At 45.3% G+C, this 14531-nt stretch overlaps 1 protein-coding gene across 1 annotated transcript; it reads right to left on the bottom strand.

The window, feature by feature from the left end:
* Window positions 1–729: 729 nt before the first annotated feature.
* On the bottom strand, window positions 730–4910 carry LOC132206263 (zinc finger protein 271-like). Its single transcript, XM_059639718.1, has one exon. It carries the CDS (start codon window positions 3165–3167, stop codon window positions 2232–2234), a length of 936 nt encoding a protein of 311 aa, XP_059495701.1. The 5' UTR covers window positions 3168–4910; the 3' UTR covers window positions 730–2231.
* Between the last annotated feature and the right edge of the window lie 9621 nt (window positions 4911–14531).

Genomic DNA, 14531 nt, shown 5'->3' with positions numbered 1-14531 from the left:
TGACAGCCAGCTGGATGTTGAACTGGTCCATCAAGGGAGGACCACGCCAACCATCTCTCCGCCCCCCCCCACACCGCCATGGTTTCGCGGCAGTTGTCAACTTGTTGATTGTTCTGATATGTGAATACCATTTTCTCTGAATAATTCTAGAAGGCTATTTGATCTATTTGCATGGATGGGTGACTTCAGAATTCAAGCCTGTGAACAACTCCATTATCTGAGGATTGCTGAAGGCCTAGTACCCATTGTGAAGAGGTCAATTTTAAATTATAATTATTTATTTTTCTTTTATTATCCCTTAACTGTGTCTGCCTGTGAGATTGGGGGTTTGTGTTTAGAGAAGATTGACTGAGATCATAGATATTAAGTAGATTGCCTTGTTGTCTATCCATATTCTGTTAAAGTTACATTTTAAAAGTTATCATTTTCCTTCAGTTGTAAATTTTGCATGCAAGTTCTATTATTTACGGAGTCTGATTAGGAACAGTTGAGTAATTTGAAAGGTCCTTGAACATTTTAATTTCACTGTGTTGCAATAGTGAGGCTAATTTGTTTTGGCTTGCTATCCCTGTATTTTCACACAACCCAGAGCAACATTGACCAATTTATTATTTTTGTTACTTTATGATCTTGAGTCATTCAGTAAATTGATATGCACCATGGTGACCAATCTGGTAGTTTGGTGATGAAGAAGTGTGATTTATTGTCGATTATAAAGCTACAGAAAAAAATAGAAAGCATAGCAGACCGACGCTATATTGAGCTTATATCAAAATGATTCAAGATCCCTTCCAGAATTTTAAATTAAACTCGGGAGAATGTATGGTGAACATAACATTATTACATCATGTGCATCAACTAGGAGGAAACCCATGCAGATTCAGGGAGAATGTGCAAACTCTGGCAATGTGAGGCAGCAGTGCTAACCACTGAGCCACTAGGCCACCTCAACAGGTGCTTTGGTTTCCTTCCACAGTCCAAAGATGTGCAGGTTAGGTGGATTGCCAATGTTAAATTGCCCACAGAGTCCAGACATGTGCAGGATAGGTGGGTTAGCCATTTTGGTTGAGGACATCACTGGCTCGGCCAGTATTTACTGCCCATCACTAATTGCTCAAAGTCAGCCACATTGTTGTGGCTCTCGACTTACATGTAGACCAGACCAGGCAAGGATGGCAGTTTCCTTCTCTAAAAGACATCAGTGAACTAGATGGTTTTTTTTCTGACAATCAGTAATGGATTCATGGGCATCATGAGAGTCTTAATTCCAGATATTTTTTGAATTAAAATTCCACCATCTTCAGGATTCGAACCAGGTCCCCAGAACATTATCTGCGTCCCTGGATCTTTGGAGTGGCACGGTGGCTCAGTGGTTAGCATTGCTGCCTCACAGCACCAGGGACCTGGGATCGATTCCACCCTTGGACTGTCTGTGTGCAGTTTGCACATTCTCCCCATGTCTGTGTGGGTTTCCTCCGGTTGCTCCGATTCCCTCCCACTGTCCAAAGAAGTCCCCCATGGATGTTTAGTTTAGGCGGGCTAGACATGGGAAAATGCAGGGGTCGGGGAATTGTTCTGGATGGGACGCACTTCGGAGGGATGGTGTGGACTTGTTGGGCTGAATGGCTTGTTTTCACACTGTAGGGATTCCATTCTATGAAACAGTCCCCGTATTGCCTCCCCATGTGGAATGCAGGGTTATGGGGACGGGGTGGGGGTGGTTAACTTCAGGATATTGATGAAGACTTGGTGGGCTGAAAGGCCTGTCCCCACACTGTCGGGATTCTATGATTCTAGGAGATTCCAGAACAAGGGGTAGAACATTAAAATTAGAGCAAGGCAGTTCAGGGACGATGTCAGCAAACATTTCTTCCAAAAGAAGGACTGCAAATCTAGAACTCAGTCTCATCAAAGATCCGCTGTGGCTGAGGGTCAGTGATACCATCAAAATTGAGATGAATTGGAGTATTGTTCACACTGATGACAGATGGACAACAGCTTGGCAAGGACTTCCTGAGTGGGTCTTCTGATGTCCTGTGAGATCTAACAACTGTGAGAAACCTATAATGCTGAACCTAAATTGACAGGTTTTCGCCTGTGTAACTATGTTGATAGTCCAAGAGAAAGCCTCGTCACAAACATAACTGAAGAGCACTTTGTGCATATCCTGTGTGTCCCAGGAGAGTTGAAGATGTTATAAAAATTTTGTTGCAAACCTTGCACTTGAAGGGTTACTCTCCTGTGTGGATTCTCCAATGGTGCAGGAGATTTGATGACTTTGAGAATGATTTGTCACACACCTCGCACCTATATGGCTTCTCCCCCGTGTGAATGCGTTGGTGGAGGCAGAGGGTCGATGACTGTGAGAATGATTTGCCACACACATCGCACCTATATGGCTTCTCCCCCGTGTGAATGCGTTGGTGTACACGAAGGTTTGATGACTCTGAGAATGATTTGTCACACACCTCACATGTGAATGGTTTCTCCCCCGTGTGAATGCGATGGTGCGCAAGGAGGAGCGACGATGTTGAGAATGATTTGTCACACACCTCGCACTTGAATGGCTTTTCCCCTGTGTGGATGTGTTGGTGTACTCGGAGGTTTGATGATGTCAAGAATAATTTATCACACATCTCGCACTTGAATGGTTTTTTCCCTGTGTGCAGCCTCTGGTGGACCAGGAGGTTCGATGACCTTGAGAAAGTTCTGCCGCACACCTCACACCTGAATGGCTTCTCTCCAGTGTGAACGCGGTGATGGACACGGAGCTGCGATAACGTCAAGAACAATTTGTCACACAGTTCACATGCAAATGGTTTCTCACCTGTATGAATGCGTTGATGTCTGCGCAGTGTCGATGAGTCGGAGAACGATCTGTCACACACCTCGCATGAAAATGGTTTCTCTCCTGTGTGAATGCGTTGGTGTACACGTAGGTTTGATAAGATCGAGAATGATTTATCACACACCTCGCACGTGAATGGTTTCTGCCCTGTGTGAATTCTCTGGTGCCTCAGCAGTTGAGAAGAAGAGGTGAAAGCCTTCTCACAAACCTCACACCTGAAGGGTTTCTCCCCTGTGTGAATCATTTGGTGTGCCAGGAGCCTTGTAGAAGTCACAAAAGATTTATTGCAAACCGCACACTTAAATGGTTTCTCTTCCATGAAATTTTCTTTTAACAGCTGTTCTATAAATGCAATTTGCTTGTCATGCGATCTTACAGGCCTGTGGAGCTCTCCTCACAGAAGAACAGTCTGTTGCCTGTAGGAATGAGTCAGTGGTTCATGGGCTCAATGAATGACTGAAGCTGTCACCGGACCTGGAGCCACTCACACTTCTTCCCAGCGTCACCCTGACCGATCATCCACAGCCGAACCTTCAGAAAGGTTGGTTTTGATGGAAGGCTCCACACCACTGACCAGTTTCAGATCTGATGATGTAGCAAAGCTCCCCAGACCCGACTGATTTCCAAACAATGGTTTCACTGCCCAACTTCTCTGTGTTGAGCAAAGCTGTGAAGCGACTGGATGTCTTCCCACCAGTGTGCAGTTGTTCTTTGGGTGATGGTCAGGTTCTATCTGAGGTGTCTATTCTCTCTGTATTATCTGATGTTGTACATTGCGATCCTTCTGTAAAACAGGAAAAGGAAACATAATTTCTTTCAGTTCCCTGTCCTCCTTTGCTGAAGGGGCCTATTCCTCAGCCAGTGACAGTCTTCTATTTCATTTCAGTCCATGGGCGTGTTTTTATTTCATACAAGCCTCCTATCAGCCCTCTTCATCTCACCCCATCATCGGGTCCTTCTGATCCTTTCCCCCTACTATATTTAACTGCTTTTCCCTTAAAGGCATCTCCACTCTTCACCTACATCAGTTCAGATTGTGAAGGTGAATTTAATCAGCTTTGGAATTTTTTGAATGCATTCAGAACAAAAACATGAGAACTTTCAGCTTATCCTTAAAACCAAACACTGTCCTCAGGAAAGGAAACCTGCTACAACTGCCTGGTCTGTTTTACACGTGAGTCCAGTCCCACCCAACATGGTTGACTCAATTCTGTTTGAAGTGGTCAAAGAAACAATGTTAAACAATCAATACAAAGTCCAATAATAAAAGCAAATCAGAGAGATCTGGGCAATTCTGACATAATGTTAGAATAAGATGCGGGTTGATCTCAACCCAATGAAATCTCTAAAGTCTCTGTTTCCAAGGTGTACGGACAAGTCCCAAATGGAGGAGAGCTGCCATTGATTGATCAAGTAGTAGTGATACTCACAGAATCATGTCAATCTGGAAACATCCAGACTTCTCCATCACCATACCTGGGAATGTCCTCTCCCACTGACAGTTGGGGTAGTCCTCAGTATTGACTCCTTGGATTATCGGGGCATCAATCAAAACATATTCAAGGAAAACAACCACACCCCTACCAACTGGTGTATTTTGGCAGGATGAAGCATATTATCTGAATGGTGAGAGATTGCAGAGCTCTAAGATACAGAAGGTCTAAGTGTCCTCATGCATGAAATGCATGGTGAGCTATTAGGCAAGCTACTAAAATGTTTCCATCATGATGGGAATTGAATGCAATGAGGTTATGCTTCAGTTATACACTGGTAAGATCACATCTGGTGTACTCTGTACAGAATTGACCATTTTGTTTAAGGAAGGATGTAAATGTGCTGGAAACAATTCAGACTGAGTTTACCAGTATAATACTTGGAATGGACAGATTTTCTTAAGAGAAAAGGTTGGACAAGATAGGCTTGTAACTTCTAGAGTTTAGATGAAGTGGTGATTTGATTGGCGCATACCTCGTTCTGATGACTCTTGACAGGGTGGATGTGAAGAGGATCTAAAACTGGAAGACACTTTGAAAACATGTGAGAGATATATCTTCATCACAGAGGGTCATGTGTCTTTGGAAATCACTTCTGGAAAAGTTGATGGAAGTCCTTGGAAATTTTAAAGGCAGAGGAGATAACCTTGCTTTCAAGGAGCTATCTGGTATAGGTGCGCATGCAGAATACACAAAACAGCCATGATCTTATTGGAAAGCCTTGGCAGAATCAGACAGAGTCAACATGGATTTACTGAAGGGAAATCATGCTTGACAAATCAACTGGAATTCTATGAAGAGTGACTCATAAAGTTGATGAAAGGAGCAAGTGGATGTGATTTATTTGGACTTTCAGAAGGTTTTCAACAAAGTTCCATTTAAGAGATTAGTGTATAAAATTACACCACATAGGACTGGGGATGATGTATTGAAATGGCTAGAAAACTGGTTCGCTGACAAGAAACAAAGAGGACGAATAAGCTAATGCAGGCAGTCATTAATGTGGTACCGCAAAGATCAGAGCTAAGACCCCACCTAATCACAATAAATATTAATGATTTGGATGAGGGAACTAAATGTAATATCTCCAAATCTGCGTACAGCACAAAGATGGGTAGGAGGATGACGTTTGAGCAAGATGCCGAGAAACTTCAGTGTGATTTGGACAATTTGACTAAGTAGCTTGGCAGATGAAGTATAATGTGGATAAATGAGAAGTCGAACACGTTGATAGCGAAAACTGGAAAGCAGATTATTATCTGAATTCTCAGATTGGGAGGGGGAGGTGCAATGAGATCTGGGTGTCTTTGTACACAATTTGAGGAATAGTAAGCAATGCAAGTTTTGCGAGCAATCAAAAAGTAATCAAATGGCGTGCTGCCCTTCATAGCAGGAGGATTCAAATAAAGGGATGTCTGAATGCAATTGTACAGGACCGTGGGAAGACCTCACGTAGAGTAAAGTGTGCAATTTGGCTTTTCCATTTTGATCTCCTTATCTGAGGCAGAATGTTCTTTCTGTGGAGGGAGTACATGTTCTTTCTGTGGAGGGAGTACAGTGAACTTTTAACAGCATGGGATGGCAGGACTGGCTATTTGCAGAGGTTGAATAGGTTAGGATTGCATTTATTAGAATTCAGAAGAATGAAGGGGAATCTAAAAGAAATGCATAAAATTCTAAAAGGACTAGACAGGGTAGATGTAGAAAAGATGTTCCCCCAATGACTGGAGGAGTCCAGAACCAGGGGTCTAAATTTAAGGATACAGGGTAGGCCACTTAGGACTGAGATGAAGAGAAACCTATTCACTCAAATGATGAGCCTGTGGAACTGGTGGTCCCAGACAGGAGCTGAGGCCAAAACAGTATATTATTTTCAAAGAAGTTGGATATCGCAGTTGGAGCTGAAGGGAATATAGTATATGGGGAAAAATAGGAAGAGGCTATTGAATTGGATTGTCAGCTAAGATCTTAGTGAATAGTATAGCAGGATGAAAGAGCTGAGTGATCTGCTCTTGCTCCTATTTCTGATGTTTCTATTAATGCTGGAAAAGGGTCTAGAGGCTACTGGGCCAACTCCTACTCCTAATTAATAGGCTGAGGTTTACTTGACAATGATAGTCATCACCAGTGATGTATCCTCAGGATGGTGTGTTGCCTCCCTGGTGCCACGGTCAAGGATGTCACAGAAAGACAGCAGAATATTCTGAACGAACAAGTGACCTGCAGGAGGTCGTTGTGCACGTTGGTACCAATGACACAGGGAGGGAAAGGGATGAAGCTCTGCAGAGACAATACAGAAAACTAGGCAGGAGGCTAAAACGTAGGTCCTCAAGAGTAATAATATTTAGACTGCTAGAAGTGCCACATCCAAGAGAGAGTGGAATAGGAGGATACAGTAGAGAGATGCATGGCTGAGGAACTGATGCAAGGGGCGAGGGATTCACATTTTGGACCATTGAGATTTCTTCAGGGGTAGAGATTAGCTGTCTAAGATGGATGGGAATCCATCTGAATTAGAAAGAAACCAATATGCTGACAGGGAAATATGCTCATACTACTTGGGATACTTTAACCTAGTAAGGAAATAGTAGGGGGAACCAAAGCTATAGTGAGAAAAGGCTGAGGCTGGTACAGTATATAAGGGGAGCGTGTCTAATAGTCAAGTCAGACAAGAGCTTGACAGAGAAGAAGGTAAGACTGAGAAATTAACTGCATTTACTTCAATGCAAAAGGTCTGACAGTTAAGGTAGATGAACACAGCTGGGAACATGGAATCTCAGAGCTATCACAGAAATTTGCCTCAGGAATGGACAGGACTTAATGTTCCAGGATATAAATGCGATAGGAAGGATAGAAAGGGAGGTTAGAGAGGAGTGGGTATAGTATCTTTGGTTAGGGAGAACATTATGGTTGTATTTAGAGAGGATATTCCTGGGACATTGTCCAATGAAGTTATATGGGTGGGAGTTAAAAATATGAAAGGCATCATCTTGTTGAGACTGTATTATAGACTCAAAATAGTCAGTGGGAAATTGAGAAATATGTAAGAAGATCTCAGATATCTGTAAGAAAAATAGGGTTGTAACTGTGGGGGATTTTATATTTCCAAACCATAGATTGGGACCGTTGAATGGGGAAGAATTTGTTAAATGTGTACAAAAAAGCTCTCTGGTTCAATGTGTGGATGTACCTCCGAGAGAAGGAACAACATTTGACCTTCTGTTGGGAAATAAAGCAGGGCAGGAGACTGAGGTGTCGGTGAGGGAGCACTTTGGGGCAAGTGATCATAATTCTATTAGTTTCGAAATAGTTATGGAAAAGGATAAAGGTGATCAAAAACTTAAATTCTAAAATTGGAGTGAGGCCAATTTTGACAGTATTAGACGGGAGCTTTCAAAAATTGGGGGAGGCTATGCACAGTGAAGGGATGGTGGGGAATTGGGAGTACTTTAAGAATAAAATAATGAAAGTTCAGAGATAGTATGTTCCTGTTAGTGTGAAAAGCAAGACTGGTAGGTGCAAGGAATGCTGGATGACGAGGGAAATTGAGGCTTTGGTCAAGAAAAAGGAGGCATACATCATATGTAGATAGCTGACATCAAGTGAATCTCTAGAAGAGTATAAGGGGTGTGAGGGGGGCATTCACATGAAGAAAATCAGAGGGCAAAAAGAGAATATGACATAGCTTTGGCAAATGGAGTTAAGGAGAATCCAATGAAATTCTATAAATACCTTAAGGGCAAAAGAGTAACTAGGGAGAGAAAAATGTCCTTTAAAAATGAATATGGCCATCTATGTGTGGAACCCCGTGAGATGGTGAGATACTAAATAAATCAGTATTTACTGCAGAGAAGCATATGGAAACTCAGGAATTTGGAGAAATAAATAGTCATGTCTTGAAAAGAGTTAATATCACAGAACAGGAGATGCTGAAGGTCTTAAAATGTATAAAGATGGATAAATCTGTGGGATTTGATCAGGTATTTTCCAGAACTTGGTGGGAAGCTATGCGTAGAGATTACTGGGCCCCTTGCTAAGATATTTGTAGCATCAATAGCTATGGGTGCCGTAAGCTAAATGTTGGCTAATGAGCTGCTATTATTTAAGAAAGTCTATAAGGAAAAGTCAGGGAACTATCGACCAGTGAGCCTTACTTCAGTGGTGGCTAAGTTTTTGGAGGGAATTACGAGGGACAGAATTTACATGCATTTGGAAAGAGAAAGACTGATTTAGGGATGGTCTGTATGGCTTTGTATGTGGGAATTTGTGTCTCACTAACTTGATTGAGTGATTTGAAGAGGTGACAAAGAAGATTGATGAAGGCAGAGTGGTAGACATTATCTATATTGACTTCAGCAAAGTTTTGACAAGATTCCATATGGTAGACTAGTTAGTCAGGTGAGATCACATGGGATCCAGAGGTAGCTAACCAATTGGTTACAAAAGTAGCTTGAAGGTAAGAGACAGAGAGTAGTGGAGGGTTGTTTTTCAGACTGGAAACCTGTGCGTCACAAGGATCAGTGCTGGGTTCATTGCTTTTCATCATTCATATAAATGATTTGAATATGAATATAGGAGGTATGGTTAGTAAGGTTGCAGATGACACCAAAGTTGGTGGTGCAGGGGACAGTAATGAAGATTATTACAGAGTACAATAGGATCTTGATTGGATGGGCCTTTGAGCCGAAGAGTGGCAGATAGTGTTTAATTTACATAAATGTGAGATGTTGCATTTTGGTAAGGCAAACCAGAGCAGGACTTATACAATTGATTGTAAGGCCCTGGGGAGTGTTACCAAACAAACATACTGAGGCGAGCAGGTTCATAGTTACTTGTAAGTGGAGTCACAGGTAGACAGGGTGGTGAAAAAGGTGTGCGGCAAAATTGCCCTCATTGGTCAGAGCAGTGAGTATAGGAGTTGGGATGTCATGGCACAGCTGTACAGGACATTGGTGAAGGCACTCTGGAACACTGCATACAATTCTGGTCGCCCTTCTATAGGAAGGATGTTGTTAAACTTGACAGTGTTCAGAAAAGATTTACAAGGATGTTGCCGAGACTACAGGATTTAAGTTATAGGGAGAGACTAAGTAGGCTGGATCATTAGACACTGAGGGCTGACCTTTTCGAGGTTTATAAAATCATGAGGGGCACAGATAAAGTGAATAGTTAAGGTCTTTTTCCTCGGGTTTAGGAGTCCAAAACTAGAGGAGAAGGGTTTATGGTGAGAGGGGAAAGCTTTAAAAAGGACATGAGGGATAACTTTTTCATGCCGAGGGTAGTACATGTATGGAACAAGCTGCCAGAGCAAGTGGTGGAGGCTGGTACAATCACAACACTTAAAAGGCATCTGGATGGGTACATGAATAGGAAGGGTTTGAGGGGTAAGGGCCAAATACTGGCAAATGGGACTAAATTAGTTTAGGATACTTGGTCGGGATGAATAAGTTGGACGGAAGGGTCTTTTTCCTGCTGTGATGCCTCTGTAACAGATCACAAAATTGTGGCGCAGAGTAATCAGCCACAATAACCACAGAGTCATTGAGTAGTACAACATGGAAACAGACCCTTTAGTCCAAGCAGTCAACACCAACCAAGTTCCTCAGCTAAACTAGTCTGACCTTTGTGCACTTGGCCCATACTCCTTCAAACTTCTTTCATTGATGAAATTATCCAAATATTTTTAAACACTGTAACTCTACCTGCATCCACCACCTTCTCTGACAGTTCACTTCACTTTACGAACCATTCTGTGTTTAAAAAAAAAAGTTGTAACTCATCTTTATTAAATCTTTATCCTGTCATCTTAAAAAATGCCCCCTAGTTTTTAACTTTCCCACCCCTAGAGAAAAGACCCTTTTCACCTGATCTATGCCCCTCATGATTCTATAAACCTCCAGTAAGGTCACCTCTCAGTTTCCTATGCTCCAGCTTTTCCAACATATTTTTATGCCTCAAACCTTCCATTCCCAGCAACATCCTGATAAATCTTTTCTAACAGCCTACAGGTTAATACTCTTCCGATACCAGAGCAAACAGAACCGCATGCAGTACTCTAGAAGCGGCCTCACAAACGCACTATGCAACCTCAACGTGACCCAACTCCGATACGCAAAGGTCTGTGCAATGAAGAAAGGACTTGCATCTGATCCCCCCACTGACACAGGGGAATAGCAGACTGGCACTCGATGTAGAACAGTCTCAAACAAAGGAGTCAGTCTCTTCAGCAAAGGAGGAGTGAGAAATTCACGTTTCCTTTTCCTGTTTTACAGAAGGATTGTATTGTACTAAAGCAGAGAAGTCAGAGAGATATACACTGCAAATAGATCTTGACCATCACCCAAGGATCAACTGATAACTGTGGGAAGGTATCCAGTCTCTTCACAGCATTGCTGTGCAAAACCATCATCTGGAAATTGGTCAGACCAGGGGAGCTGAGACGTGTCACCAAATTATAACTGGTCACTCATACAGAGCCTTCCAGCAGAACCAGCCTTTCTGAAGGTTTGACTGTGTGTGACCAGTCAGACGGAGGCTGGAAAGAAGTGTGAGTGGAGAGTAACCAGCTGCCAACACACACACACACAACTTAAAACGAGGAAATCAGCAAGAATGCTCTGACGTTCTGCACCTCCCAGATAATTGCACATCACCTCATATGCAGGAATGAGTCATCAACAAAACTCAGGCTGGAAATCAGGAGGGAAATGCTTCCAGGAAACACACTCAATATCCAACACACAGCTCCAGTCAAACAGATCAGTACAAAGCACCGAGTAAACAGCTCTCTCAGCTGGATCTTCTCACACAACATAAGGGACATTTCCACCCCTGATTACCCACAGGACAGTCAGACTGCCTGAAGACTGGTGTGGATATTATGGGATACAATTTGTATAAAAGCTGCTCCTTCACTCACCATCTCCTCACTTGGTTTTCAGTCCCTATAGGAAGTGAACCAGCTCTGGAAGAGGAGAGAATGGGCAGAGCGGGTGGGCTCTCTGATTGACGTCTCTCACAGCCAATCTGAATATTTGTGAGAATAACATTGTTTACCCTGAAGGCTTTCAAATTTCACACATTCATCGACACTCAAGCAACACCGACACATTCACACTGGGGAAAAACTGTTAAAATGGGTGGTTTGTGCTCAACTGACTTTCACATATGTAAACATACTGACACCAGAGAGAAATTGTTCAGAAATTGGGTGCAACCTGATTCTGTAGTCCTCCAAGCTCCGTGAACACTTTCACCTGAAACAGGAGAGAAAGCTATCAAGTCTGAGATGAGTAATAAGGACTTTGCACATTTATTGGGCCTGTTAAATCACTGGCTCGTTCACACAGGGAAAAGCCTTTCAAATGTGAGGTAACAAAGTGTGGAGCTGGATGAACACATCAGGCCAAGCAGCATCTCAGGAGCACAAAAGATGACGTTTCAGGCCTAGACCCTTCATCAGAGAGGGGGATGGGGAGAGGATTCCGGAATAAATAGGGAGAGAGGGGGAGGCAGACCGAAGATGGAGAGAAAAGAAGATAGGTGGAGAGGAGAGTATAGGTGGGGAGGTAGGGAGGGGAGGGGTCAGTCCAAGGGAAGACGGACAGGTCAAGGAGGTTGAATGAGGTTAGTAGGTAGGAAATGGAGGTGCGGCTTGAGGTGGGAGGAAGGGATAGGTGAGAGGAAGAACAGGTTAGGGAGGCAGAGACAGGCTGGGCTGGTTTGGGGATGCAGTGGGGCGAGGGAACGAGCTGGGCTGGTTTTGGGATGCAGTGGGGGGATGGGATGAATTGGACTGGTTTTGGGACGCAGTGGAGGGAGGGGAGATTTTGAAGCTTGTGAAGTCCACATTGATACCATTGGGCTGCAGGGTTCCCAAGCGGAATATGAGTTGCTGTTCCTGCAACCTTCGGGTGGCATCATTGTGGCACTGCAGGAGACCCATGATGGACATGTCATCTAAAGAATGGGAGGGGGAGTTGTTTATTGCGAACCGAGCAGAGGTGTTCTGCAAAGCGGTCCCCAAGCCTCCGCTTGGTTTCCCCAAAGTAGAGGAAGCCACACCGGGTACAATGGATACAGTAAACCACGTTGGCAGATGTGCAGGTGAACATCTGCTTAAAATGGAAAGTCATCTTGGTGCCTGGGATGGGGGTGAGGGAGGAGGTGTGGGAGCAAGTGTAGCACTTACTGCGGTTGCAGGGGAAGGTGTCGGGTGTGGTGGGGTTGGAGGGGAGTGTGGAGCGAACAAGGGAGTCACGGACAGAGTGGTCTCTCCGGAAGGCAGACAAGGGTGGTGGTGGAAAAATGTGGTGGGGTCGGATTGTAGGTGGCAGAGGTGCCGGAGGATAATGCATTGTATCCGGAGGTTGGTGGGGTAGTGTGTGAGAACGAGGGGGATCCTCTTGGGGCGGTTGTGGTGGGGGCGGGGTGAGAGGGATGTGTTGCGGGAGACACGGTCAAGGGCGTTCTCGACCACTGCGGGGGGGAAAGTTGCGGTCCTTGAAGAACTTGGACATCTGGGATGTGCGGGAGTGGAATGCCTCATCCTGGAAGCAGATGCGGCAGAGGCGAAGGAATTGGGAATAGGGGATGGAATTTTTGCAGGGGGGTGGGTGGGAGAAGGTGTATTCTCGGTAGCTGTGGGAGTCGGTGGGCTTGAAATGGACATCAGTTTCTAGCTGGTTCCCTGAGATGGAGACTGAGAGGTCCAGGAAGGTGAGGGATGTGTTGGAGATGGCCCAGATGAACTTGAGGTTGGGGTGGTAGGTGTTGGTGAAGTGGATGAACTGTTCGAGCTCCTCCTGGGAGCAAGAGGCGGCGCCGATACAGTCATCAATTTAACGTAGAAAGAGGTGGGGTTTGGGGCCTGTGTAGGTGCGGAAGAGGGACTGTTCCACGTAACCTACAAAGAGGCAGGCAAAGCTTGGGCCCATGTGGGTGCCCATGGCCACCCGCTTTGTGTAGGAAGTGGGAGGAATCGGTAGAGAAGTTGTTGAGGGTGAAGGCGAGTTTGGCTAGGAGGATGAGGGTGTTGGTGGAGGGGCCTGGTCGGGCCTTTGGGACAGGAAGAAGCAGAGGGCCTTGAGGCCATCTGCATGAGGAATACAGGTGTATAGGGACTGGACGTCCACGGTGAAAATGAGGTGTTGTGGGCTAGGGAATTGGAAGTTCTGGAGGAGGTGGAGGGCGTGGGTGGTGTCACGGCTCTAGCTAGGGGGGGTTCCTGGACCAGAGGGGAGAAAATAGCGTCCAGATAGGTGGAGATGAGTTCGGTGGGGCAGGAACAGGCTGAGACAATGGGTCGACCAGGGCAGGCAGGTTTGTGGATTTTGGGAAGGAGATACAAACGGGCTATGCGGGGTTGGGGAACAATAAGGTTGGAGACGGTAGGTGGGAGGTCCCCTGAGGCAATGAGGTCATGGATGGTATTGGAGATGATGGTTTGGTGCTTGGGGGTGGGGTCATGATCAAGGAGGCGGTAGGAGGAGGTGTCGGAGGGTTGGCGTTTGGCCTCGGCGATGTAGAGGTCAGTGCGCCATACTACCACTGCGCCTCCCTTGTCTGCGGGTTTGGTGGTGAGGTTGGGGTTGGAGTGGAGGGCTGCCCGTTCTGCGGGGGAGAGATTGGATTGGGTGAGAGGGGTGGAGAGGTTGAGGCGGTTAATGTCTCGACAGCAGTTGGAGATGAAGAGGTCGAGGGAGGGTAGGAGGCCTGGGAGTGGTGTCCAGGAGGAGGACTTGTGTTGGAGGCGGGTGAAGAGGTCAGTGGAGGGAGGGTTAGGCTCTCGGTTAAAGAAGTAAGCGTGGAGGCGATGGTGGCGGAAAAACCGCTCGATGTCCAAATGTGACTGGTATTCATTGATTGTGGGTGGAGGGGGACAAAGGTGAGCCCCTTGCTGAGGACTGACCGTTCGTCCTCAATCAGTGGGAGGAGGTGGAGGGCGTGGGTGAAGATTCAGCAGGGCTCAGTGTGGCTGTCTTCTCCGAGGTTGGTGGCTGTGGAGGTTGTGGGCGGAGCAATGAGGTCATCAGCAGTGGGCGGGGTTCCGTCCCCTCCGATTCCTCAGACGACATGTCCATCATGGGCCTCCTGCAGTGCCACAATGATGCCACCTGAAGGTTGCAGGAACAGCAACTCATATTCCGCTTGGGAACCCTACAACCCAATGGTATCAATGTGGACTTCAC

This window comes from Stegostoma tigrinum, chromosome 34, assembly GCF_030684315.1.
Source record: "Stegostoma tigrinum isolate sSteTig4 chromosome 34, sSteTig4.hap1, whole genome shotgun sequence".
In the NCBI taxonomy this organism is placed as follows: domain Eukaryota; kingdom Metazoa; phylum Chordata; class Chondrichthyes; order Orectolobiformes; family Stegostomatidae; genus Stegostoma; species Stegostoma tigrinum.
This window is presented reverse-complemented; position numbering and strand designations above follow the sequence as displayed.